General features: G+C 39.7%; 6 protein-coding genes across 7 annotated transcripts; 1 reads left to right on the forward strand and 5 right to left on the reverse strand.

Annotated features, from left to right (window-relative positions):
* Positions 1-2175: 2175 nt before the first annotated feature.
* LOC104000490 (RING-H2 finger protein ATL8-like) lies at positions 2176-3346 on the forward strand. The gene has a single exon (XM_009422560.3). The coding sequence runs from the start codon at positions 2258-2260 to the stop codon at positions 2819-2821; it is 564 nt and encodes a 187-aa protein (XP_009420835.2). The 5' UTR covers positions 2176-2257; the 3' UTR covers positions 2822-3346.
* A 1940-nt stretch (positions 3347-5286) lies between these two features.
* Positions 5287-5939, reverse strand: LOC135595373 (histone H4). The gene has a single exon (XM_065086209.1). It carries the CDS (start codon positions 5824-5826, stop codon positions 5515-5517), a length of 312 nt encoding a protein of 103 aa, XP_064942281.1. The 5' UTR covers positions 5827-5939; the 3' UTR covers positions 5287-5514.
* Positions 5940-6749: 810 nt separating this feature from the next.
* On the reverse strand, positions 6750-11462 carry LOC135582223 (nudix hydrolase 23, chloroplastic-like). Of its 2 annotated transcripts, none has more exons than XM_065086207.1 (7): positions 10995-11462; positions 10498-10629; positions 9614-9690; positions 7823-7958; positions 7585-7725; positions 7356-7414; positions 6750-7101 (listed from the first exon to the last, which is right to left on the reverse strand). In XM_065086207.1, the coding sequence occupies exons 1-7, from the start codon at positions 11241-11243 to the stop codon at positions 7041-7043; spliced, it is 855 nt and encodes a 284-aa protein (XP_064942279.1). In that variant the 5' UTR covers positions 11244-11462; the 3' UTR covers positions 6750-7040. The 2 variants fall into 2 exon arrangements, with proteins under 2 accessions (XP_064942279.1, XP_064942280.1); XM_065086208.1 differs by having other exon boundaries at positions 10498-10645; positions 10995-11236.
* Positions 11463-11838: 376 nt separating this feature from the next.
* LOC135595374 (uncharacterized) lies at positions 11839-13531 on the reverse strand. Its single transcript, XM_065086210.1, has 2 exons — positions 12271-13531; positions 11839-12074 (listed from the first exon to the last, which is right to left on the reverse strand). The coding sequence occupies exon 1, from the start codon at positions 13330-13332 to the stop codon at positions 12277-12279; it is 1056 nt and encodes a 351-aa protein (XP_064942282.1). The 5' UTR covers positions 13333-13531; the 3' UTR covers positions 11839-12074; positions 12271-12276.
* Positions 13532-14593: 1062 nt separating this feature from the next.
* On the reverse strand, positions 14594-23711 carry LOC135595375 (alpha-1,3-mannosyl-glycoprotein 2-beta-N-acetylglucosaminyltransferase-like). The gene is made up of 18 exons (XM_065086211.1): positions 23501-23711; positions 22618-22668; positions 21908-21995; positions 20996-21058; positions 19158-19192; positions 18985-19061; positions 18818-18863; positions 18675-18737; positions 17745-17811; positions 17599-17667; positions 17432-17501; positions 17283-17344; positions 17040-17130; positions 16863-16956; positions 16500-16562; positions 16373-16411; positions 16011-16181; positions 14594-14944 (listed from the first exon to the last, which is right to left on the reverse strand). Exons 1-18 carry the CDS (start codon positions 23567-23569, stop codon positions 14834-14836), a joined length of 1329 nt encoding a protein of 442 aa, XP_064942283.1. The 5' UTR covers positions 23570-23711; the 3' UTR covers positions 14594-14833.
* A 558-nt stretch (positions 23712-24269) lies between these two features.
* Positions 24270-26995, reverse strand: LOC135595376 (WUSCHEL-related homeobox 8-like). The gene is made up of 3 exons (XM_065086212.1): positions 26572-26995; positions 24572-25078; positions 24270-24486 (listed from the first exon to the last, which is right to left on the reverse strand). The coding sequence occupies exons 1-3, from the start codon at positions 26798-26800 to the stop codon at positions 24401-24403; spliced, it is 822 nt and encodes a 273-aa protein (XP_064942284.1). The 5' UTR covers positions 26801-26995; the 3' UTR covers positions 24270-24400.
* Between the last annotated feature and the right edge of the window lie 403 nt (positions 26996-27398).

The following is a 27398-nucleotide window of genomic DNA, read 5'->3' on the forward strand; positions in this document are numbered from 1 at the left end:
TTTCTTCCCAACAGATATCACTTGAATCAGGCGCTTGCTTGGTTCTTGTTTCATGTGCACCACCAAACTCATGGGCTTTTCATGTATTCGCTCCATAACTTGTGGTGGCCGAGATATGATCATGTGAAAGATGTTTCTGACAGAGTGACACACATTGATTTCAGATATCTCCTTGTGGTAGATAAGGCTTGTGAGAGAAACAGTCCTTGGTATGATATGATATGATGTGAATTACTTCTCAATATGATATATATTCTCTCTTCCCTATAAGTGTTCAAGAGTTATGCTCAATCATTTTCAATCAATTGTGTCCTGAAACCATACAGGAACTTGAAAGACACTCTCATGGCGTGAGGGGTAACTCTGAGCCAATGAATGAAAGGGAGGAAGAAGCATGTTGTTTAGTTTCACCTCACAAATAATGGAATGGTTCGATCCAAATTATTGGTAGCCCAACATCCCGATTGATGCTTTTCCTTGGTGTTCAATGGTGAATCTTCACGAGCCTCTTCTTTTTGTTCGTCACTGCTGCGGGCCATGGGATGGGGTTCGATGAAGTAGAAAGGAGAGCAACACCATGAAGAGATCACATCAACTGTTGGGCATGCAGTTAACCTTCTACATCAGAATCCACCTCCAAAGCTGGGATTCATCGTCGACACTCATCTTTGTTTCTGCTTGAGTACACCTTTATCCAACCGGATAGAGTGACCTAAGAGAAGATGAGGGCGCAAAGAACTCCTTTTATTTTTCTGCTTCCGTTTGACTGGATAAGGAAGAAGAAGATGGGCATATGAACTGTGACCAGGAAAACTAGAACAAAGTAAACTGGAAAGGGAAAGCTGCTCCACATTGACCTACATATCATTACCAGTAGAACTGTGCCGACAGCACCACCACCTTCGCCACCACTTTCACATTCATAAAGCCAGCCAAGGACTGACATCTTTTTGTTTCACTGGCTAATTGTGACTGGGTTCCTCCTCCTTTTGTCAGCCTCCGATATAGTGCCTTTTCCTTTTTCTCCAGACATTGTGCATGTGATCAACAACCATAGCCAGTGAATTCCCTGTGGAGGATCTGAGCTGTGTGGTTGAAGTTTTAGTTTATTGTTTGGTGAGACATGTCAATCCTCTGCGGGAACTTTCTTCCTCGTGGCCATCATTTTAGTGATCTCTTCAGCTAATCCCACTCGGTCATCTCCTTGTGGATGTTGTGCCTCAATTCTGGCATCCCCACTAGTGACCAAGGCACCAGTTTCCTGGAACACATCCACCAGACTTGTCCTCTACATGTGATAGATATCACAAAGGTTTTCGTGTCATCCTGATGCCCTCATAAAATGGTGTCAGGCACATGTAAAATATGGCAAATTACTGTTGTCACGATGGTGATGAAGGTGGCAGAAAAGAGAGTCGTGTGAAGAAGGTCATGCCTATGTCCTGTTCGACGATTTGATTTGGAGATCTCGAACGAGTGATGCCGTGCGGAAGTCGCTCGCTGATTGCTCTTATCCGTGCATCGAGCACCTTGCATGCACTAATGCCTTGGAAACAAGCAAAGGGAAGTTTGAGCACAAGAAAACACACTAGTTTGCATCCTCTTACAAGGAAACTAAAAGCAGAACACTATTGAGTTGGATACAATGCTAAATCCAGGCAATGAAATCAACTCGTGTCCTCCTTTATTACATGTTGGTTTAGATGATACATGAGGAAACCAAAAGATGAGCTATTAAAGGAAAGGAATAGGTCGGCACGAAAAGAAGAGAGCGGCACATGAGATTGAATGGGAACATAGCCTTACCCATTTTATCCCGTCTTGGCTGTGGTGTTACAGCAACTAATAGACATCCTTAGGCTTTGCTTGCTCTGTTCATTACCACATGTAACTTAGCCAAATAAATATCATACATAGTTGTTATTTGGATAATTACTAAATTATTTTTATTAGAATTATAAAGTTTCTTTTAGAAATGATGAGTTGAAGATGGGATTCGAACTCGGAATCTATCGAAGCCTTTACCAACACCTTTCATTGCGATCATTATCCAAAAAAGTTGAAAGATATGTGCTGTAATAACGAGTAATAATTGATGAAACACGAATCTTGACGCGGTGACCACTTCAATTTGCCTTCTATAAATGCGGAGCTCCCGCTCGGTCTCGACTCCCCAAACAAACTCCCTCCTCCCCCTCTCCTCTCTTCTGCTGCTCTGCTTCCTTCCCCCTTCCTCTTGGCTTTGTAGTGCGAGGCAATGCGTTCTCCGGCGAGGTTTCTCCAGTCCTCGGACCCGCTGCGGAAGGCGGAGCCGCCGTCCTTGCTTCCTGTCGACTCCGACGTGGTCGTCGTCCTCGCCGCGCTGCTCTGTGCCCTCATCTGCGTCATCGGGCTCGCCATCGTCGCCCGCTGCGCCTGGATCCGCCGCTCATCCACCTCGTCCTCCTCATCCTCCACCGCCGGCCCGCCCCCCCCACCCAGCAAGGGCCTGAAGAAGAAGGTCCTCCGGGCGCTACCGACGCTCTCCTTCGACTCCTCTGCCGCCGCCGCTGGCGGCGTCGAGCTGGTGGAGTGCGCTATCTGCCTCACCGAGTTCGCCGACGGCGACGATGTCCGCGTCCTGCCGCAGTGCGGGCACGGGTTCCACGCCTGCTGCGTCGACACGTGGCTCCGCTCTCACTCGTCCTGCCCCTCCTGCCGAAGGGTCCTGGTGGTTCCCGCCCCGCCGTCGCGGTGCCACAGCTGCGGCGCGACCTCCGATGGCGCTGCCGCGGGCGCCAAGGCCGCCGAGCGCGGCGGCGCCAGCACGCTGTCGCACTGAAACACTGCCCCGTCCATCGCATCGGGCCAAGAAGACGATACAACTACATGTTTGTTGTTATGTCTCTTGACTGTTAGGTGGAGAAACAGAATGGATTGGTTGGTGATGTGTGCATACAAAACATATCGATCACTCGCAACTTCTAATGGAAAAGGAACTTGTGCTTATGGGAGTTCTTTTCATGAGAGCGAGGAACGGAAACACAAAAGAAGCAAACTTTTGCGGTGACCGGAGAATGATCAGTAGCCCGGAGCTCGGCCTTGCACTTGTTCTGCTTGCTTTCTTGAGAGAAGGTCTCAGCTTGCAAGGGAGCTCTTGCAGCACCAATGGAAACGTTTGTTGACTTGTTGTTTGTGCAGCTTTTTGTCTCTCTTATCTTTTATATGTGTCAATGGCTTTTGGTTCAGCTGCCATTGGAGGCAAGTGTGACAGATTGTCTCTCTCTGAAGTAGTGTGATTTTTATTTCGGATCAAAGAAATAGCAGATCTGTAAGTTGCAGCTGCAATGAATTGGTGTGACCATCAGATTTGTTTTTGCTTATAGGAAAAAGAATGTATATTATTGTAAGTCAATTACCAGAATGCATGTTCTACAAGATTTCAACTTGAACCTATTAGGAGAAAAGAGAGAGAGAGAGAGAGAGAGAGAGAAAGGGGAATGGAGACATGGACCATTTCCAGTTGGCAGCTTCCACTAGAACAAAGAGATATGATCCATATCTCATGGGATGAGCTGACTTCAAAAAATATCTGTGGTCACTGAACGATTGTAAAGTCATCATAGAGAAAATATCCCTCTCTCTCTTTTGGGAGGTCAACGTTCTGACTTCTCTCTCTAATGGGAAGCCAGAGTGAGTTCTGATTTAGTCAACTACAAGTGACTGTAGTCCACACCAAAGAATCATGTTATTGCACCCAAGAATGGATATACTAATGGTTCTAAGTTTCTCCTTTTTAAGGAAAAGTAATCATCAAAACTCAGAAAGAGAGGACAAAAAAGAGGTTGACATCAACTGCCAGTCAAAATTATCCCCGAGGTAAATAGATAGTTAGCTTCCCTCCCCCAGTTAGAGCTAATATCTGTGCAGAATCATTAGTAATTCTTGGTATATGTTTAAAATTAATTACGTTAATCTCTTGACTAAACTCTAAATGGAAATGAGTTCTCATCTTCCCAGAGTTTTTTTTTCTAACATAAAGAAATCTATTATAAATTAGTCAAGAGCTACAAAATTGGTAAGTGAAGACACCCAAAAATAAAAAAAATCCACCCCCAATTATGAGCACAATCGTACGTTCTGCTTTTTGTTAATTGTACACTTCCTTCCACACACATGTACGAAAAATTTTACATGGATTTTAAGAGAGTTAATTATATATTATCTCCCGTAACTAAATCAATTTAATATTTTTTAAACTTAAAAAATTTCTATTAAAATCCTTATAATTACAAAAGTGAAACATTTAGCTCCATTTATCATAACGATATCGGAAACACGAAAATAACGAGCAAAAAAATAATTTTAATATTTCAGTTAATTTTTTTATAGTGGTGGATAACAGTGTTGTGGGGGGTTACAAATGAGTATTGTGGATGAGGAAACAGAGTGATAGCGAGAAGTGAAGTGACGACATAGATGTTGATACTATGCATTTGCATCAACACCGACAATAATACGAGGGAGGGTAGCATTGCTCTGCACCTACGTTGGCATTGATGCAAATGCCAACAATCTTTTCATCGCTCTACATCTGCGTCAATATCGATGCAGATGTTGAGTGATCCGTTCGTTTCGTTGCATCTAAGTCAACGTAAATGCAAAGCTACACTAATGTAGTTGTTGAGTGGTGTTGACATAAATGTAAAGCATCGATACCTGTATCGTCACTTCCTCTCTCGCCATCACTCTCCCTTCTCATTTCTAATAGCCACGATCCTGGCAATATCATCATTCATTATCATGATAAACATAACTAAAACATTGAAATTATCTTTTTACTTATTATTAACGTAAGAGTAAATAAAACCAAATATTTTATTTTCATAATTATAAGAATTCGAATATATAGAGACCTAATAATTAGCCCCCTTTAAGACCAAGCATAAAATGTCTCAATACAAAGGTACTAAGGTAACTGGACAAGCTTGTTAAGATCGTTAATTCATTCCTTGGATTTAAATATAACCCTAACCTCTCGCCACCTTTCGAATTTAACCCTATCAAGCACAGGATGGCCATTCGGGATTGCCCGCTTCAGCTCCCTCACTCTGCTACGAAAACTTGCTTGTAGAATTCATTACCATATTTACAAACATGACTAAGTTCCATCCTCCCAACAAGACCCAAGAAGAAACCACAAGAACTGAAATGAACAAAAGAAAGCTACATTTATGGTCACAAGGAAACCACAAAGCTGTTGCCTTCTTACCACAAACATTCTTCCTCTGTATCATAAACCAAATATGAAATCAAAGCAAGAACCTTTCGTCACTAAGAAAAAGGTATGCCAATGCCAACCACTGCAACTGGAAATCCATAGGCATACATCTTGATAACACAAAGCTACAGTTCTCCTGTTACAACGCAACCAAAGGTAGGTCCTTTTTACAAGACAACATCAGCCCTTTCAGAACGCAAAACCCTAACACTTGCGACCCACACTTCCATCGCCAGCACCGCCAAAGAACGAGCTCAGCCTCCGAACCCGTAGAGGGTGCGACCCTGGCGCTTGAGTGCGTAGACGACGTCCATGGCGGTGACAGTCTTGCGGCGGGCGTGCTCGGTGTAGGTGACGGCATCACGGATGACGTTCTCGAGAAAGATCTTGAGGACGCCACGGGTCTCCTCGTAGATGAGACCGGAGATTCGCTTTACGCCACCACGGCGGGCGAGACGACGGATCGCCGGCTTGGTGATCCCCTGGATGTTGTCGCGGAGTACCTTGCGGTGGCGCTTCGCGCCGCCCTTGCCCAGCCCCTTGCCTCCCTTACCGCGACCAGACATGGCGCAGATCGATCCAAGAAAAGAAAGGTAGAAGAAGGGATGAATTGGAGGTGGAGAGAAGGCGGCGAGAGGAGGGAATTTATAGAAACGGGGGATTAGGGATTTGGGCGAAGGAAATGGAGGGATTTGTGTTCGGAATTTGGGATGGGAGGCGGGAAATGGGGAGACGATTGGTAATGAGTCGTTGGATTCCTGGTTGACGGTCTAGATGGGTTAGTCTAGTGTGGCTCGGATCGGTGACGTGGCAGGTAGGAACGTTGCTGTGTTTCTTGCGATCTGGCACGCGACGGTGACGAGCCGAAGACACGAATCGTTGGTTCCGAACGAGAGAAGACACGAAGAATATGTGGGCGGGTGTCACAAAGTAGGAGTTGAAGCTTACCATAGCAAAGAAAACTTACCCTTCGCACGGTTTGGTTCGAATCAAAATCGAACCAAAATTAAATCGGAATCAAATCGATCTGATGATTGACCAATTTCAAATAACTTAACATGAATAATTTGATTATAACTTATTTTTTAAAAAACCAAAATCGATAATTTCATAATCGACGGTTCATTATATATATATATATATATATATATATATTAGAAAATATATGAAAGAAGCATATTTTATGTATATTTACCAAAAAGATTTTCAAGATTTATATATATATATTTATTTATAAATATATATTAGACTAAAATTTTTGGGTCAATTTTAAAGGGTGTTTGACAAAAATCTATAAAAAAAAAAAGGAAACTACTTTCCATGTTTGAATGATTGTGTCATTTATTTCATTTTTTTTTTCCTGATGGAACTGTTCAACCTAATATAATCAACCGGTTAGCGATAATTCAAATTATTTTGATCTTTCAAAGACAAATAAAAAAAATTAGCATTGCATCAAGTTTCTGAAATCACTGAAAAAGACCTCAAATTTCAAAGAATACCATTCTTTATGGTATACCAATTTAATCCTTACTCATCTACCATCACAAAGTAATCATATTACACATGAACTTTATTTTGTTATTTCTTCAATACTGGGAAAATGAACATTTCAGATGTAGATCTAATCTTGCCAAAAGCACTTGATTCACCGTCACAGCATGGAGTACAAAAGACCCATCTGATCCTGAAGAAAAACCTCTCTGTGGATCGAAATATCTGTCAGCCGCAATTCTATTCAAGTCTCGCCGACCAACCATGTTGATCCTGATGAATCATCCTACGAATGTAAACGTTGATCCACATCGAAACCACGAGGATCAGACGGGCTGGCACCTGGTCTGTTACAGGTTAAAGTGAAAGAAGTTAGTCCAGTTCTAGGCAGAACTATTTATTGCAGAAGGATCTGGAAAAGCTAGGTTAAATTCTAAAAATTAAAGTTGCAAATACATTGAAGTAAAAGATAATTTGAATCCAGAAAAGTTCAGATAAGATGGCCACTAGCTGGTGACAGTTAACTCCAATATTGTTTCTATAGATGAAAGGCACAGATATACTAGGGTTTTTTAAGAGGAGATGCAAGACCTTTGCTTACCTCTTATTTATGGTGCAATAGTGAAACTTGAGATTTCCAGATTTGGTGTCTTCGATATACTGCAACCACAGTGAAAAAGAGTCGAGAATGACCAACATTAGTAGTGACTGTGAACTAATTCATCTGTACCTAAGTTCCAAATGTTATCAGTGCGATAGAATCCAACAATAAATCGGCTTTGGCAAAGAAAGATAGCAAGTCGAGAGAATAATTGCAAAACTCTACTAACCATCTTCAAAGTAACAATGATTGAAGAAAATGCAAGGGAATCAAATGGTATGTCATCCAACGCAAAAAGTGCACACTTCAGTGACTCAGGGCCTGGTGAAAAATGAGGTGTCTTCAGTCTTGCTCGGAAGATGATGTAACTCTGTACTGCACATGAGATTGGACATACTCCTTCATTTTCAAGATACTATAAAGATTTTATCCAGATATAGATTAGCAGCAGAACAAAGTTATCTCACTTGGCCAATGCGAGGTATGTCTAACTGAGCAAATGGTGCAAGGACTTCAACTTCAGCACATGCTTCTTCCAAAGTTTCTCTAGCTGCCCCTTCTGCAGCAGACTCTCCAATCTCCAAGAAACCAGCTGGAAGTGTCCTGCAGATTTGAAAATTAAATAATTAGACCACATTCTTCTCAAGACAGATCATATGGACGGCATATTTAATGTACATAATCATAGTAAAACTACGGGCGTATTGGGAGGATTCAGAAGAAGAAAAGCAAATGTGGGGCTCCAAATTGAGGGCCAGCTCCATTAAACTTGATCTACGCTATTTATAAAACTTAGAAAGAAAATTATATAATCTGACAATGCTTTGCATGTTCAGCAAACCAACAAAAGATGCACCTATGCAAAAAAGAAGCACTAAAATATGTTGTAGGCCATTTCCTTCAGGTCCCTCAGAAAATTTCAATTAAGGTTCTGCAACTTGTGTAATATAAATCAGTGGGCCCACTCCATTTCTATTACTCCTTTGTATCTTTTATTCTTTCATTTTATACTGAATCAAACCTTCGAGTCTGTGAAGAAGCTGCTGGTGATAGTGTCTTCAATCTCAAGTCAAGAAGTGTTGATGTATCTTATTTTAACGATTGCAGTTCTGAGTACTGGACATGTATTGGTTCATGGCTGAAGCAATACGGATCCAGTTCATGCAGGTCTACCACCACATGATATGCCAGTATGTATCGTGGTACCAAGAAGGGGAAAGGAGAGGGAGAAGTACAGGAGGTCCAGGGATGACGAGCAACAGGTGGGCGACATCACAAGTCCCTAGTCTGCATGCAAACTATAAGCGACAGATTTATAAGAAAAAACAGAGCGAACTGCTGGAAAGACTCACTTCAGTGAATCAGTCGACCACTCACTTAGAGACAGGGATAAGGTGGTCTACATCCTGGTTCACATTTGGACCGGCAATACCAGCCAGTACTAACCAGTCCAGGAGATTTTTCAAATCTAAGAATAATCAAATATGATATGCAATAATTTCAACATTGCTTTTTTCAAATTAATATAAGTTCTGATATCAAAATTGCTTATTCTTAGATTTTTCTCAATAGATACATAAAAAAAGACCTTCATTACATCTAGTTCATCATTTCAACATTAAATTATTGCATATCATATTTGATGGTGTTGATTTATCAGATTTGAGATTCATTTCATAATTGACCTGATACGGTTAAGAAGTCGATGGTGTTGATCTTCATGTTTCTTCTGATTTGAACTGCCAAGATTGAGACCTCAGTACTTTTCTTTTCCAATAGTATATAAGCTTAAATCTAAAGACTCATACATGATGTAAAGCATGAACAAATATTCACAATAAAGATTGATCATGCATTTTGATTTTTAGAACATGTAGATGTATTTGCAAAAGAACCAAAGATTGGAAATAGGAATTGATGGTAGTGATTTAATATATCTAGACACTGTTACAAAATTTTAATTTTTAAAGACATGTTATATAGGACATATTCTTTTATAATTAGTAATTGTAGTTTTTTCGTGCTTTCTAACCTTTTTAGTATATTACTACATTTTGTCTTAACACTTCAACAGATAAAACGTGTGTTATCTCAAGATACCTACAATTTAGAGCCACATAACTGAACAAAAAGAGGGAAAAAAAAGAAAAACCTTAGAGTGAACTAATTGCTTAGGTTTCCATTCTCAAGCAATTAATACAAGTAAAAGCATAAAACCAAATATCCAATCAACAGAAAAGAGAGGACAAGGTAAGCACCAAAGGCCATAAGACGGCTCAATTTTCCGTTTACAAAGCAGAACCTTGTCATTATGCTCCACCAGACAACCAACTACCTGAAAAACTCGATCACCAAATTGAATAAATAAGTTGTGCAAGCATACTTCTTGTCAGGACCAATATCATATTGCAGACATTTAGTAAGGAATGGAATAGCAACTGACAGAAGCTTCTAAAACAAGGAGATATTATCAATTGAAATTTAATATGACGTAACTGCAGAATGAATACATCAGTTAAGAGTGGTTCATGATCCTGTCTGTAAAAAATATCCAAGTTTGTCATGCTTTCTTGATGGATTCTTTTGTTAATAAGAAATATATCAGATACAATGACACATCTGACATTTCAAGCAGGCAAGAACTTTTATTAATGAAATTAATGAGAATGATTGAATGTTCCTTGACAATGATGTTAAAACTCCACCGTAAGACCAAAGTGAGGACGTTCACATAAAGCAAAAGCTTCAGCCATCATAAGCAACTTTCCCTTCAGATAAGCTTGCAACATCAAGTCCTCTGAAGAGAAAGCCGCTTCAACCGTAGCCTTGTGACTAATCTAGGAACCCAACATTGCAAATTCGTGCCATTTACATACGAGAGACACATATAAGACATGAGCATGCGCTGGACGTTAGGTGTTATGTCTCCGACAGCTCCTGCCTTCACAGATGGATGAATATGCTGGGGAAGAAGGAAGAAGAGGGAAGAAGAGACACATTCACGAGACTTAAAGAGAAAAACATTAATGTATGTGGGAGGCCATATACTTTCATGTTCAACTAATCATTTTGATAACAAAACATCTCACAACTACGTAAAGCATCAACATGAGCAACAAATTGCACAGATCATTGATCATACCATTTTGGGATTCTGATAGTGGATTTTCCCACAGACCACACAAACCGGTCTTATCTTCTTTTCTCCATCCGGAATAACTTGCTTAGTTGGATTTCCACAGGAATGGCAGAAGCAAATCTTGGGCATCTGAATCTGCAACAATAAAATGCTAAAACGATGAAGTAAGCAGAAGTAAAACAAAATCCACAAAATGGATCTTGACTTGCAAAACACCAGTCAAACTATCTCCCCCACTATGTTGCCATTAAAATTTAATCCATTTTCTTCCTTCTATCACCCAGTTGTACGAATAACTACGACAATTTGGCTGTAGCTTCAGCATTGACATAAATAGTGTTGCACTCACTAAAGATTAGCATAAAGGAAGACGCCAATTTATATCAATCCATCATTAGTGAACATAAGAAAACGCAATATGTCAAATGCTTGGAGCCTACAAAAACCAATAAAAGACCAAATTTTCCTCCTAATCAAAGAGAACTTCGCATGATACTCACTGCAGGCAGCGCCACGGCGGACCCGAGGGCGGCATCCACATCGGGGCTCGTGCCCGGACCGCCGGAAGACATCCGAAAGGCTCCGAATACACCATGTTGACGAGAATAAGGCACGTCAAGCGGCAATCCTTCAGGAGAGGAGGAAATCCTGGACCAGGAGCAGGAGGCGAGGCCAGTGAAGCGAGGAAGGCATCGGAGCAGGGGCGAGACACCAAATCCGAGCGGGAGGTGGACGGATCTCAGCATCATTTGATGGGTTCCCCTAGTAAGGTTTTAGCGAGAGCTACGTGCCGGAGGGCGGGGGACGGAGGTTGAGGTCGGGCTTCGGACACATCGCCGCCGTGCGACTGGTGGACGTGAAGCGCTCCTGACGCGTGCGAGGGGACGTCGTCCACAGGCTTGAGGTGATCGAGCGATCCTGACTGTTCGATTATGGATAATACTCCCGTTAGGACCGTTGGATGGAGAGGGGATGATGGAATCCGGTGGACGAGAATTACGGGTTTGATGTGTTGTTGATTCGTTCAAACCATGGAAGGATACTGTGCTCACGAATCTAGCTTCATTCAGGCTCCAGGAAATATAACTACTCAAAGGACCGCCACGTATTGTTATTATTTCATTAATGAATTATCAAAAAACAGTAAATACTCTACCTATAATTTTTTTATAAAAAATAAATAACGAAAACGAGATTCAAACATCATCATTTCATTAATAAATTATCAATAATAATAAATATTATACTTGTATTTTTATAAGAGTTAATTTGCATTTTCAAAAATTAAATAAAATATTATTTTATTTAATTTATATTATTAAATGCTTTAAACTTAACAATACGTAATAGAAAAATTAAAAAGTTAAATTTCACATCTCTTAAATGTTTAAACATTCACATATGTCGTTCCCAATAATATCCATTCGACCGATATACATATTAAAATTAAATTTATAAGAAAACATACAGAGATAAATGCGTAATTTTGCCTTTTCTATAAGGTAGTTTTCTGGTCAGTCACAGGTGGCTGCTTGAAACCTCTTCGACTCTACCTGACGCTGCCTGTGCTCTGAATCCGCCTGTAGTCAAAACACGTCATAAGGAAGTATACTTCATCAAAGTGAAATTTCACATTCAACCCACAAAATTTCCCAACAAGAATTAGAAGAAATTTGAATCCAATAATCAAATCGCTGAGAAACCACAAATCCACAAATTCAATGCGATTCTTCGTCGTCAATTTAGGCACACAAAAGAAGAAGTCAATTTCCATACCTCATCTCACTCCAACATCGGAGCTCCGCTGCTATCGTCGGAGAGCTCCGCCCCGTCCTCTTCGTTCTCCGGCACCACCACCTCGATGGGCTTTCCGCTGTTGATGGCGTTCTTGTTGTTGTTGTTGTTGTTGTTATCGTCGTCTTTGTTATCTTCCCTCCCGATGATTCGAACCTCAAGCAGGTGCAGCCTCCGCCTGAGCTCCGCCATCTCCGTCTCCATCAGGAAAAGCCTCTCTTTTAGCGTCAGGTTCTCCTCCTCGAGCTGTGCAATGTGAGCGTCCTGGTCGTCCACCCTGCTAACGAGCAGGTCGGACCCGGAGTCGGTTTCCAGGTCGTGATCCTCTTCCCCGGGGTACACCATCTCGAACCGGCTCACGTCGTGGTCCAACCGCCGCTCCACCTCCAGGTGCTCCTCCACATCGCTCTCGCCCGACCCCTCCTCGTCCTCGTCGTCCTCCTCCCCGCCGGCAGCGGCGGAGGGCCGCGTATCGTGGCAGGTAGGCGATCGGAGCCGGATCAGGCCCTTCATCGACCCGTAACCGTCGACGCCCCACTCCTCCTTGACCATGTCAGCGAGGTCCTCGCGCGTCGGGGAGAGCTTGGGGGTCGGGAGGACCGCTGGCGTCACCGGGTACGGCGAGACCAGCGGCGCGATCCCGCCTGATTTCTTGGCGCGGATGATGAAAGAGGTCGTGTTCCGGGGGGCAAAGGGGGCGAAGCGAGCGAACTTCTTCTTCGGGTAGAACCTGCGCGCCTTGACGCGGTTCTGGTACTGGAGCTCGTGGAGGGTCGGCGGCTTGTAACCGGAGACGCCACCGCCAAGCGGGACCATTCCGCCACCCACGGGCCCCCCTCCCGCCCCACCGGACGCCGCGTTCTTCCGCATGCCGGCAGCTTTCTTACCCTTCCAGTTCATCCGACCCGACTTGGGTGGACCGCCGACGGCAAAGCGCGGGGGAGGCCGAGCGGGGTTCGGAAACCCCATAGGATCCTCCGCCAGGGGCGGCGGCGCCGGCCAGATCCCGAAGCCACGGTTCATCATATACGACGGGTCGTTCATCGATTCCCGACAACAGGTCAAGGAACCCTAAAATCCTTGGCCGCAAAGACGAGGATCAATCTCAGATCGATCACAGAACCAAACTCGACCAAAACCGAAGAGACGAATCAACTCCGATTCGTGACTGCGTCCCAAACCCTAAAGTTCCAGAACGAAAGCGAAAGCGGCAGGAGAAGGAAATGGGATCCGATTCTTCGAGTTAATTCGTCCTCACTTATTCCACCGCCTTCGGTTAATTTATAGAGACGAAGAGGCATCCATTGCCGGGAACGGATTAGATGGACGGTCGAGATTTCGTTCGTGTTGGTGGACGGTTGTGATGGTTTTCTAGTTTGTGACAGCTCACGGTTGGAATCCGAGTTAATGAGTTGACTCGGATGGAAATGGAGATGGCGACATTTTAGTTTTCATCTATTATGAAGTAATATTTTTCATGAGCTTCATGTCATATTTCTTTAAAATTTTAATTTATTTTGAATATTAAGTAAAAAGATTTTGAGTGAATTCATATTTTTCATATTTTTTTAAAATCATTTTTTTGAAAAACATTTTTCATCATTTTTCAAAAAAATCTCTATTTATATTAGATTTTGAATCTATTTTGTTTTATTTATAGTGTTTTTGAATAAATATATAATGTTTTGACCTCTATCAAAACACTAAAAGTCTGTTTAAAAATATTATAAATCTTCTATGAATGATATAATCAGATAGTACTTTGATTATCTAATCAAAGAAATATTTCAAGAATTATAGCAAACAGAAAAAGTCATAAAGGAAATATGAATTTTCTCAAAAGAAGTATGCTAACTTGAAAGAAAAGTCAAGATGTTGGAGATGATAGATAATTTTTGAGTGAGGCAGTGTAGAATATAAGCAATCCAATTATGGAAAATATTCTTTGTGAAGGCAAATGTCTTTAATTTTAGGATCTACTCATTCTATAAATACTCCATCTATCTTATTTTTTAGAGAGAAGAAGAGGTCGGGTGCTTCGGAATTTCTCATAAAAGAAAGAAAAAAAAAGGGTTTTTAGAGCTTTATGCAAAGAGACATGCATACATGTCTTGTACACCTTCTTGGATGGTGACTTCTGAAGGAAGCTTGTAAAAGAAGTGCTACATGGAGTTTTGCTGACTGATGCTGATGGTAATAATAAATCAGATTTAATGGAAATCGTGGACTATTCTTCTTTATGTTGAATCAGAATTCCAGTAAAGATCAAGAAAAAGAGAGAACTAATGCAACTGAGACAAGTCTATACCATTGCAAGCATGACATGGATATCTATCTACTAGCTTACCAAAATGTTTGGGATGAACCCACAAGGAATCCTTCGTTTGGTCTTCTGACAATATGCATCGACATGAAGGCTGTTGTACACAAATCTGAGCCTCGTCTAAGCTTCCACCTTAAAGTTGTTTTGGTGGTCATCACCTTCATCAGGCCTTCAACCATGGGAGTTCTGGAAGCCTTCTAGTGTGGTGTTTAGAATTCAAATTTACTCTATTCCCAGCAGCCTCAGAGAATCCGGACCGATGAGAAATACACGCTTTGGACCTCGATAGCGAAAAACTACCACTCCTTTATATGCTGTCCTGGGAATTCCATCCTGAAAAAACAGAGGTGATCTCATTCAGATTTATATTGTAAAGCGCAAAGATGTAATGCAATGGAAGTTTTTCTATAAAGCAATATTTTATGCAAATGAAAGATGATAAATCAATGGCCAGAACCACTGAAACAGAAACAAAGTAGATATGAAAAGTGAAAATAGCAAAAAAAAGAAAAAGTAGCAGTAAATGTCTAAAATGATGATAAGAAGTTCAATTCTCCATTTGTTGTTTGAGATGATCTAGTAGGTTCTAGCTTGTGCTGGATTTAATAGAGCCGATTGGTTTTGATACAGATGCTGCTCACTATCGAGCTCACTCTTTTGATACAAAAGAGTAACAACATGGCAGGATCTTGTATTATAGCCTCCATTGTTGACCAGCAGCATTAAAGGAGATAAAAATATTGCAATTGCTGAGTGCAATTATGATAAAACAATTTGCAAACCAAAATTAGGAAAATCTTAATTTAGATCAACTAATAATTCTTTGATCCTTCCAATTCTTTTGACTTCAGAATAAATGACTGTTACAATTTTTTTTGCCTAGAAGTAGAAACACAAGCTTAAACTACTTTTTGACATTTGAATTGACTGTTCACATGTGTTCCTGATTTCCGGGCAGGTCTGTTTTATGCTTTTAACATCACAACATGCACAATAAGAAAGAGAGATGCTTAGAAGATCACCACATTGATAAACAATTCAACTGATAAAAGAATAACAATGACAACATCATAATTTTAAATGTTCTGTAATCATGTCCTGGTTCCTACAGATGTCCTGTATATGTTTCTTTGTTTAGACTGATACTTATGGGAATCACTCCTAATAACAGTAAGAAATCAGCAAAAGTTATATCTGGATGTGGAAAAACATGTATATCAACCAAGTTCAAATATTGAAAAAATCAAAACTCCTATCACAAATTGGAAGAAACAGTGTCATCTTTATACCAAGGCACCCAAAAATTTATAAGCAACTATTTATGGATCAAAGATAATCCTTATCTAAATGTTTTCAGGTGATGACCAATCAAGTAAAATTGATAGGAAAGAGAAATTGCCTTCCATTCTTCAAAAATTCCAAATTGTCGGGCTATGTGTTCAAAGTGCCGCTGGTCATTATACTGGATTCTTATATCACTATCAATATTATTTGCCTTCAAAATAAGATCAGATTCTCGAATAGGTCTGGCGTTGGAGACCATTTTGGCAAAATATTTCAAAAATTTTTCCTGTCAAAGACCAGAAAGAGATACAGTTAGAAGTATGTGTATATGCCTGCCCATAAGTTGTATATTAATTACTAAACCAGATTTAAAGAAGGCCCTGGAGAAAGTTTGGGACATCTTTCCTTTGACCAGGTCCATTTTCATCCATAGAGATGCTGAAGCAAATATAAGACTGAATAAAGAAATTGTATTACCTCCATCAAAAAAGTCAGATTAGAAGACTTCCAATCGACCTAATACAACAATTCACATAAAAATTTATTCCAGATAAGAAGTATGAGGAGGTATACAAAACCCAAGATCAAGCAACTTTATACCTACTTGCACATCATTCAGTTTAATAGGCTCCAAATATTGTCTAAAAAACTGTCCCATGCTAGAGCCCTGAAAAGAAAACAAGTAGGTGAAGAACTAACTTTCACAAGCACTAGCAAAAAAAGAGAACAAACAGGCAGACGTGAGTATTTTCATGGCAGTATTGAGATTTTGTATTGGCAGCAACTTCATTATCAATGTTTATAAGCAATTTCTATCGTTCAATCGTGTTAAACTATCATAATGAGATTAAAAAATCAGATAATATTATGAGGAAATACAGAATTAATATCTCTTAATGGCATGAGTCACCTTCTTGATAAAAAAGAGCATCCACAAAATGCTAATCACAAATATTGGCTTACTTACATGCTCGCCAAAATTGTATGTTCTGCAAACTTCTGGACGAATAAATTGCCGATCTTTGTGTACCTCATTTAGTCTCACCCAGTCATCCCAGTAAGTAAAATTATGTCAAGGAAAAATAAACCAAGAAAAATATGTCAATTTTGAGTAACTGAAACATAGTGTTATACACAAGGATATGCATTAGGCCACTTAGGTGATAACTCATCCCATATAGTTTTTGTTAACATCCATCCAAGACCAGGAAAAAAATCTGATCTGTAAAGAGCATCTGCAAAATACATTGAAAAAAAAAGTGGATGTAAAACATAATCAACATGCCAAAATTAACCTCAGAATGCTTTCACTCTAACTGATATGAAAAAAATCAAACACATAAATCTTGTCAAATGGCTAAAAGAACTTGCTTAAAAAAGGACTTACAAGAATCATGAACAAACTGTTTTTGTCCATTGTCATTCCATGAGGAAACAGCCATTATTGATCTGCAAAGGTATTGTGATGTAAAATAATTAGATGAGATGAATAATTTAAAGTTTTAAACATATGAGTGAATGGGGTGGGGGGCATACTTATCCTTGTCAAGTAGCGCAGCTGTGGCTTCAAAATAGTCAAAAAAATCTGGGGCAATCTCCATGTCATCTGTTTGGTGAGAGAATTTTTTTTAATGGATTTTACCCGAAAAAAAAATAGATACAGAAAACGGAAAAACATGAAACCAACAGTAAATAGACGACACCTTCCAATATAATTACTCGACTGAAATTGTGGTTGAAGAATAATTCATCCAAAGCCCATTTATAGTGTCCTGAAATAATCCATGTTCATAGCTAAAAACTAAGTCATAACTCATAACTAGAAAGATTGGAGAGATGTGACACTTACTAGCAATCTTGTAATAGGCGATTAATTCTCCAGGTCTTTCTGTATGTATTGGTTCAAAATCTAGATGCTGCAATTGCAATCACCCATAGCATTAGAATTCTCTAACACTGACTGCAATATGCCATTCACCATATAGTCAAACTAGATTATAATTCTGTAAGGTAATACAAATATGTATCAGATATATTTTTCTAGACCATGACATATAAAATAAAATAAAAACTTGCTTATGTTACAAAAACATCTTATATAAGCAACAGAATCAACTGTCTAACTTGGCAAAAAAAGATAAACACAGGAATCTTTTCATTTATCACCATTCTAATGTCAAGTATATTTAATGTTGAACAGCATTTCAAGGGAAAACAAGTTTCCATGTGAATCTATTCAAAATACTGGCTTCAATCTCATGGAACCAGCTGCAAAAACCTTAAGCATATTGTATCCTGGCTTTCATTTAGAATGTCTACTGTTAAAAGAGATCTTATTGCAAGTCATTGGACAATTAGAACATCTAAAAGCATAGTCTTTTTCACAAATGTCTTGGAAGACGAGTGCCAGATGATATACTATACATAATTATTATCACTAGGACCTTTTCAAATTGATGTATAGTCACCAGTTGAACAGCAAATCTAAACATTAAATCACTCTTTAGAGGGCTGCAATGGAACTTTATATCTGGAAGTTGTCATGACATAGAACTGGCCTAAATTCCAACCAACTTAATTTGACAAAGCGCAAGCTTTCCATAGAACTCAGTCATTTGGGATATAGGAACATGCCCAAACATTATCTTACTACTTAATGAAACTTCAAAAACAATTATTCCATTATTGGATGTAGCGCCATTAGCAAAACAACTTCAAAGATCCCATCATTCTACAGGATGCTTAGATGACACAATAAGAAAGAGTTTGCATTTTAAACCTGCATATAAGTTAATTGGTTGTAACTCATAGCTTTACTTTTAACATCCGAATTTGTTCCATCCTGCGAAACAAAGCAGGACTATCAGATGCTAATCATCAACAAAACAATTTTGTGAAGAAAAAGGGACCAAACATGCATACCTGCGATACAAATAGTGGAAATTTTGTAGCAATCGATCTCTGATACCTGAGAAACATGAATTGATTATTCATTAGTTGTCTAATCATATGACTATTTTCTGGAGAACTGAAAATCAACAACACTAATCCTTTTTTATTTAGAACTAAGAAATTATTATATAACATACTTCAAGACAGATTCTATTGTCCTCTCAAGATAGTCAGGTCGATTGCAAGCCATTATAACAACAGCTGCTACAGGTACCTAATATAAGGACAAAGGATGAAGAAGCAAAAGGCAAGACTTAATCAGTTCTTTGCATCAGTTAAAACACGATGTAGAATATCTAAGCAATTTTACCTCATGTTTTCCTATCAAGTTCTGTAGATTCTTTGCTGCAACCAACATTTATAGAGTTAGAAACATAAAGTGCATGCTCATGCACTAGAAGGAAAATCATCCTATGATTAGACCACAGAAAATCATATTTATACATGAAATACAAGGTTCTCCACTTCTCCCACAGCTTCTTCGCAGCTTCATGGCCCTAAACCAAAAACTTGATTTTCAGGATAATTATTTATAACAGTAAAGAACTGAACCAGCATGATTTGTGATTAGATGGCTAGTCCAGCCTTATTAAGTACTGTTTAAAGCAAAGTTTATAAACTCGGGCATAATGCCAACACCAATGGAACACCAATGGATGGTCAGAGTGGTACAGCTCTTGCACAGACCTACATATTGACAATCGATATAAGTCAGTGCTGCCTGGATGGGTAAATACGGATAAGTACAGCTTGTTCTAATCTATCACGATCCGAGTCGGATGGGCTAACTGACCTATCAACTTGGTTTGGCTCAAACCACTGACCAAAATGCTTAAGCTGAAATTGATAATAGTACACTTATCATACCCTCATAAGCCAATTTTAGTCTTGCCTCCAATGTGGGATTAATCAAGGGTGTTACAATCACCACCACTCAAGGGCTTGATGTTCTCGTCAAGGCCCAACATAGCCCAAATCAAACCCTAGCATTGTGCATGTGAGGCGTAGCCCAGTGGTGGCTCTACGCCGTGACAAGTTCTCTGACTTCATCCACAAGTAGTCCTTTCCTACCCGAGTCCCCTCACCATGCCCAAATACTAGGTCGCCTCTGATACCAAATGTCACGATCCAGGCTTAATGAGCTAACTAATCTATCAACTTCGTTTGGCCTAAACCACTAATCAAAATGCTTAAGCTGAAGTTGATAGTAGTACACTTATTAGACCCTTATAAGCCAATCTTAGTCTTACCTCCAATGTGGGACTAATCACGGGTGTTACATAATCAGTTCTCTGATGGTTTAAAGGTCCTCCAACCCTCCATCCCCTCTTCCTTTCTAGCACACATGGTTATCTGATTTTGATTTGATGTCAACTTGCATTTTTAACCAATGATATATGATCAAGAAAAGTGGTGTCTCAACCTAGGATGCTAAGTACAAGCATCAAAGAATTACTGACATATCTCTAGTCATAAAATTAGTGTTCCAAAAATCAATTAGACAGGTTTGTACCATCCGATATTATTCAGTCCAACCAATGACCGGCACCTAGGCTGAGAAATTGTCCAGTTTAAAAACATTTTTTTTTAATTTTTACAACGACAACTATCTCTCTTTTACTTGCCCCCAAGTCATCTCTCTCACTGCACCACTCGTTGCCTCATTGCTGCTAGTTTCCTCCATCTCATTGCAACTATCTCTCTTCTCCTCCTCTCCTTGTCTTGCTACTTGCCTCTTGTCTCCATCTTTCCCTTTGGTCCATGCCAATCAGGACAGCATTGTACCATATATTGGTAAACCAGTAGGTACCACACCCATGCTAACCTAACCAGAGACCAATTCAGGTCCAAATCAAAATTTAAAATCCCTACGTAAAATGATTATTTAAAGTTCTATTTAAGATCGTTATAATGATTATTTTTATAAAACTCATGAAAGATCAGTTTACACCCATGCAAAATCTAAAATATGCAATTGCAACAAGCTCAATAATTAAAGTCCCAAATGAATAATATTAAGATATTTAAGAAAAATTCGAGTATAAAATACAACATAAATGATGGAAATAAAGTTTTTTTTTTGTAGTCGAACCAACTTTTATACATAAATACCAATTGAAAGACTAGAAAGTTCTTGTAAAGGCATACTTTTAAGATCTCGAAGTAGGGTCTTCAGTTGTGCACTTTCTTCATCTTTAAGTTTGTTTGCTTCTGATACATCAACAACAAAATAGAACTCAAAATTTGCATAAACAAAAAAAATTCTTTTCTGACAAGAAACATATAGGTTACACTCCATATTCATTCACAATTACATGGTACTAAACAAAACAAAGTACAGCATGTTGACAGAAAAACAACTCTCAATGCTGAAAGAAATCAAGTGCTTCCACACTGCTGCAATTTCATCAGAAAGATAAATATAATTCAGGGGGCATCATATACTGATCCATGTTTTAGTAAACAAAATTTAGAAAAATGATAATTGTTAAACCAAAAGAGAATAAATCAGATATAGAGAACCACCGTAGCTTTTTACTTGAGGTCCCCCAATCACTAGAAGGATCTATAAAGATGAACATAATCATTTCTTTGATATGTACTACAGTCACTACATTTTTAACAATGACTTGATATTCCCAACCAAGTATTCTGTTTCTAAAAGCCTTCAGAGGTTCACTTAGGCCCTGACCTAAGTGCCATTTCCATATACCTCTATTGTGTCATCCATATTTTTGATGTAAAATAAATGCACTGCAAAAGCAAACAACAATAACAATAGATGACAGATGTACCAAGTGCAAAAACTGCAGATAAAATACCACATAGTAATATTGATACAGTATATCAGCTTTACTTGTAAGTAATACAAACACAACGGATATCTGTATATGAAATCCACATGAACAGTGACGGTTATTGAATTTTTTATGGTTACAGTATATTTCAAGTTACTAAGCTTACTGTTTTAACACTTATGTGCCTTAATTGGTGTCATCTACATTATCTACACAATTTCGGTAAGAAAGAAATCTAGTTGATGTAAATATAGATATGCACCTTCTAAGGTAACAATTTTCCCTTGTTGCATGCTTATCTGATCAATCAACAAGCGCATTTGACTTGTGCACTGATTTTCAGATTCCACCTGTCAACAAATTCACCATTCACCATTAGCCATGATTATGGGACACAACAGGCAAGTATATCATCTTACATGCACACATATTTCAAGTTCAGTGAAGTAACCATATATCTTTCGTGCCTCCAAGATTAGCAAATTGATATTATTGAAAATCTTTAGTTTCAATCGATGCATAATATAGTGAAAAATACAATGAAATGACTTCCACCACATATGAAAAGAAAATAATAGTATACAAGAAGACGAACTCAATACATGAGGCACCAACCAATGCCCACATATATCAGGTATCAAAAATGTATATAAGTATAATAATGTATAAAAGGGTGATCTTAATGCACCAAACCCCCGCTAATGCTAGGTCTTGAAAAGGTTAATAATCATAATTGTCCTACAGATAGGGACGTTGTATCCATGACTTGAACTCTGACCACCCAAGTTGCAAGGGAGCAACTTTACTATTGCATTAAGGCTCACCCTTTTATATAATACTACATAAAAGATGAAGTCAAATACCCTTTTATATAATACTACATAAAATGAAGGTTGATAGATGTAATTGACTTAGAAATATGCATAATTAAACAGAACTTGCAATTTAAGTAAGTTACATTGCACTACTCACCGCAGCAGCCAGGCGATCTGCATACTCAGATTGTGTTGCAAAAAGGCGCACCTAAAACCAATGAATGATCATTATAATTTTTTAAATTAATTGCACTATATTGACATGGACAAATGGCGTACTTTCAAAGTGTGCATGGCACAATTCACTAGGAACATATATACACGTACAACTATGCGTTGCATTAAAAACAGATTAATAATCTTAAAAAAATGGAACAGATATCTACAAGTAAACTAGTAAAATGCAAATCATTGATCTTGGATTCAAGTTCGCAACATGAATTTACAAATATTGGGACATCGGTAACAATAAGTTCAAGTATATCCAAATAAGTTCAATCATACTAAGAATGATTGGAAAAAAATGAAAATCACATACAAAATATTGTGAATTCTGATACACAAACAAGGAAAGAATATTGACAACTCAGAGCGGCACTAATGTTAACATTTCCCACTTGGACGAAATATTCCTAACTCTGCTAGAGCCACCATGTTTCTTTCCCCTAAAACGGTGCCTTCATTCTTCAGTATCATAGATTCTCTGCTTAGAATGCCACCTCTTCATCATTTTGGCTAAATGTCCTTTAGCCCCAAATCAGTTTAACGCAACTTAAATTTCTTTACTTATTTCCATGCACGTAATTTGAATATAAATTCCAAATCTTGAACAACTCGTCAACACAATTTATAGTCAAAATCGAGGTTTCCAACTTTTTTCTTGCCCTAACATGCTATAAGAACGTCGTTTGCGAATCCAAATTTCCAAACTACACTAAACTGGGTCGAGAAGGATACTTTCCTGACGATCAACCAAAGGGGCGAATAGCAACCCGAGATCAGTACCAGAAAGGCCAAGGACGGAGCAGAAGTAAAGGCACCTGGATGAAGATAAAAGCTGCAGCCGCGACGACAAGAAGGATCCGGATGTCGCAGAAACTCTTCCCCATCGTTCTTGGACCGAATTGGCAGTAGAGGAAGCTGCGATCTCCCCGAGACGACTTGCCTGTCTTCGACCTCGACACTTCGGCTCGAAGGCTCGATCTACCGAGACTTCTCGGTCCCCGATACCACGGCCGGTCGTTGGAGACTATGTCGCGGCCACAGCGTGGGCCGTCGGTCGGGTCTAAATAAATCGGGCCGGGTTCGATTCAATGTCCGAGAACTCAACCCGAGTGCGTCCGAAATATGTCGGGTTGGACTCGAACCAAATCGCCGATTAATTTGCCGATCAGCAAACTTAATGGTGAAGCTATTAACAAAATCATAATAAAAGTTAGCGTCCGCACGTGCTTTGCATGTGAAATTAGGCATATTGGGTTATTGGATTCTCTTCAGCTCCGCCTCAGCAAAGAATCCCGAGTGGTCGACTCGGTGCTGCAACACATTCTCAATATGTATATTCTTTGTGGATATCACATCGCATGAGAGAAGACATGGATAATACTTGTGGAATTCTGATCACTATTATCAAATACAACTTTCAAGTACAGGATTTTGGATTTACTTCCTTTCGATTGAACTCTCATCACAATGAACAGAGGACACTCAAAAGATGGAAACAGATAAATCTACAGACAACAGCCTAAATGCAAGGAAGAAACTGAGCCTAATGTTTGCATCTGATCAGGTGGATGTTTCATTCAAAAGTACACCAGAAACCTGCTTGAATAATTTCAGATAGTAATTTAGTGAGTACAAACTCTGCAATAAGCACTTCATCATGGGAACAATGTAGAGTTGTTCAAAGGATAAATCAGCTCAAACAAAACAACAGTATGTCAACCTATCATGCCATAGCTTTTTCCTGGATGGAAAGGGCTAAAACTCCCTGGAATGTCCATATTTTCCATCAATTGATCCACCCCTGGATACAACAATTTCAAGTTAAAGACAAGTTGTATATTAATGTTCGGCAGTCAAAAAAGAATGGCAGATAAAAATCAACTTACTCTGGCTCGATAAAAAATTTTGGTAGGACATTCCACCAGATTTTGAACTCTCATTTGATCCATGTGTTCCTAGAGTTTGATTTGACTCTGGGCCTAATGGATGCAGTGCATTGCTTACTTGGGCATTGTGGATGGGATAATTATCTGTTCCGACAAGCTGGTCTTCATGAGGGGGTTCGTCTGACTTGAATATCTTGAAGTTTGGGGATTCACAATCTGTGTCAACTTCATATTCGTTATTACTTGGTGCTGTTTGCTTCCGCTTCGATCGCGCCCTTCGGTTTTGGAACCAGTTATAGACATTCATTTCGGAGATCTGACCATGCAGTGACAGTTCAAGAGTGATCTCTTTTATCCTTTGCTTGCTTGGAGTCCCATTACCTTGATCAAAGATATTCTCGAGCATCTGTAGCTGCTTAGTTGTTGGACACCACCGCTGTCTTGGAATCATTTTATGGCCTCCTGATGCCATCATGGATTCACAGTAGCCGCTTCCAAGCTTCAATCCTAGAAAAGCAACAAAGAATTACACAAATGCTATCATAGATAAAATTCTCCTCAATCAACATAAAATGACATATTAGATGGGTGCTTGTTTCGCTAAACAGGAATATTGAGTGAAATCTGAGTAGGGTGCTTTCTTGCTCCTATCTCGAGTTTTGGAACATGATCAGGTGGCGAACCCAGTGTCCGAAGTTCCCACCACTGCAAGGTCTGGGAAGGACCAATGTACAATCCTTACCCCCACTAATAGAGAGATTGTTTGTAGCATGAGAGGTGAAAGTCAAGATAACACAAAACTCGAGAGCAAAAAATGAATGGACCTTCTGCAATATATTAACAACCTGAGCAACATAGTTATGCTATTATACTTGCATATCCTGACACTTCGAAACAAAGTCACCTGCAATAGTCTTAGACAAAGAATCGATAAAAATCAAAATTTTTGCAACACATATCATCTCACAAACAACAGGAGATCATCACAATCTTGTTCTCCAAGTAGCAAGAATTATTCATCCTACATTGCACGAATGTGATCAAAATAAATGCCACACATCTACCAATGTCTTATCAAATCACAGCTAAGCACACATGAACTTTCAAGAGTTAGTTCAATCCTATTCCGACAGAGCAACCTTAAATCCTTGCTGGTAAGTTTAATTCCACTAAACTGGAGTTTTCTACTTGCTACTGCATCCACATAGTTCATCTAAGATGCCTATTTTGTCAATCCAATATCCTTCATGGCAAACAATCAAAGTCAGTCCTTTTTGGAACTTCTTTCAGACTCCAATTTGCTATCAAAGGAAAAAGGTAATCTGCACTAAAATTAAAATCTTACTCCATGAATCTGGTAGATAGTTAATCGATGGTTTCTGAGAACATTATACGGTTTATGATGAACAACTATGATATCGTAATTAGTCAAAATGCCAACATTGTGATTTTAACAAAGAAGACCAAATGCACATAGTGGCTTATATGCTAATACTACCAACTAGAAAGCAAACCAGAACTGTGAGTTAGGATAATTGGGATAACATCGCCAACAGTCCAGGCTTAACAATGCATCAAGGAAGTGGGTTTAGACATAACAGAGCAGTGTATCCAAGAAAGTTCTGCATGTAATGGTTTTCAAAGCCTCTACTCATTTTACGCTTCCAAGTTAGTGAGACCTCGATATTAACCATATCGATAATCCATGGCAACCGTGCAGCATAAGAATCATCTACTAAGTGAGCAATCGGCTCAGTTTTGGATAGCAAAGAGGAACAGTTGATCGTAGATGCTTAATCCTTAATTGGGAAGAAACATGAAGTTAATATGCAAAAGGTAGACAAGAAGACGCGTTCTGTAGACTAGATCGAGACGGAAAGCCAAAGAATTGGAAGAGAAGGGTTCGCTATAAACGCCCTTTTTCTCTATCCAAAATTCCCCTCTTTCCAAGATTTTTGTTTTGGTCTCTTGGGAAAGGCGAAGAGGAAGGAAGAAGATACCTGCGAGGGAGTCCTGGTCAGCGGCGAAGGCCCTATGCATCTCCACGAGCTGCTCGCAGATGGTGGCGTAGACGGCGATCTGACGGCGGAGCACCTCAACCTGCTCGTCCGTCATCACTTTCACGCACAGAACCCCTTCCGCCACCCTATCCCCCTCTCCTCTTTCCTCCCCAATCTCGCTGCTCCTGGTGCCGTCGGCTCCACTGTCCGAAGCATCTTGCCGCTCCATTTCCTCACCTCTCTCTATCCCGCATCAAAGTCCCGCCTTTTTCGTTCCAATCGCTCGCCAGCGTCGCCACGAGCGCAAGCGAGGAAAGAAGCAGCGTCGAAGGTTTTTGGAAACAGGCGCAAAGCGTACAGAGGGAAGAAGACTTGCGTTGAAGGAAAAGTAGAAGCAGCCGACCGCCTGTTAGCTCGTGCGCCTATTCCCGGACAGCCACCTTTAGTCCTTTCTCCCGGTAGATACGGATCTACGTATACGTTGGCTTACTCTTATCCGGAGCAACAACTCTTCTGCTACCTGCTTAAGAGTTACTCACCAGACACCTGCCACGTGATTCAAGAGTTCGATCGGGACCCACACGAACAGTGACCTCTCCGATACAAACGGGTAGGTTCAGAACTGTTCCACAAGCAAACAACTCGTGGGGGCGGCGCGGACCGCAGTAGCGTCGTGACTTGGGTCGTACAGTCGGTGGTGGGTGTGGAATGGGGCCACGTGGGCGACTCATTATTTGTTGCTTTACATAATTAATCTCAGGATTTGAAGTAATTTTTTGCTTCAAATTGATCCACATATGGTTAAGATATAATTTCTTTTTTTCGTT

The sequence above is a fragment of the Musa acuminata genome, chromosome BXJ1-10 (genome assembly GCF_036884655.1).
Source record: "Musa acuminata AAA Group cultivar baxijiao chromosome BXJ1-10, Cavendish_Baxijiao_AAA, whole genome shotgun sequence".
NCBI lineage: Eukaryota > Viridiplantae > Streptophyta > Magnoliopsida > Zingiberales > Musaceae > Musa > Musa acuminata.

Excerpts from the sequence above, each read along its gene's own strand:
- LOC104000490 (XM_009422560.3), top strand. The coding sequence starts at position 2,258 with ATGCGTTCTCCGGCGAGGTTTCTCCAGTCCTCGGACCCGCTGCGGAAG.
- LOC135595373 (XM_065086209.1), bottom strand. The coding sequence starts at position 5,826 with ATGTCTGGTCGCGGTAAGGGAGGCAAGGGGCTGGGCAAGGGCGGCGCG.
- LOC135582223 (XM_065086207.1), bottom strand. The coding sequence starts at position 11,243 with ATGATGCTGAGATCCGTCCACCTCCCGCTCGGATTTGGTGTCTCGCCC. Across the intron at positions 7,959-9,613 it reads GAGCCGTCTTATGGCCTTTG|GACACTTCCAGCTGGTTTCT; the intron begins GTGCTTACCTTG and ends TCAAATCTGCAG. Across the intron at positions 7,415-7,584 it reads TCATTGTTACTTTGAAGATG|TATATCGAAGACACCAAATC; the intron begins GTTAGTAGAGTT and ends CTGTGGTTGCAG.
- LOC135595374 (XM_065086210.1), bottom strand. The coding sequence starts at position 13,332 with ATGAACGACCCGTCGTATATGATGAACCGTGGCTTCGGGATCTGGCCG.
- LOC135595375 (XM_065086211.1), bottom strand. The coding sequence starts at position 23,569 with ATGGGGAAGAGTTTCTGCGACATCCGGATCCTTCTTGTCGTCGCGGCT. Across the intron at positions 17,812-18,674 it reads ACCAATTAACTTATATGCAG|CATCTAGATTTTGAACCAAT; the intron begins GTTTAAAATGCA and ends TTGCAATTGCAG. Across the intron at positions 17,668-17,744 it reads CGCCTATTACAAGATTGCTA|GACACTATAAATGGGCTTTG; the intron begins GTAAGTGTCACA and ends GGATTATTTCAG.
- LOC135595376 (XM_065086212.1), bottom strand. The coding sequence starts at position 26,800 with ATGGAGCGGCAAGATGCTTCGGACAGTGGAGCCGACGGCACCAGGAGC. Across the intron at positions 25,079-26,571 it reads TGACCAGGACTCCCTCGCAG|GATTGAAGCTTGGAAGCGGC; the intron begins GTATCTTCTTCC and ends TTGCTTTTCTAG. Across the intron at positions 24,487-24,571 it reads AAATTTTTTATCGAGCCAGA|GGGTGGATCAATTGATGGAA; the intron begins GTAAGTTGATTT and ends TGTTGTATCCAG.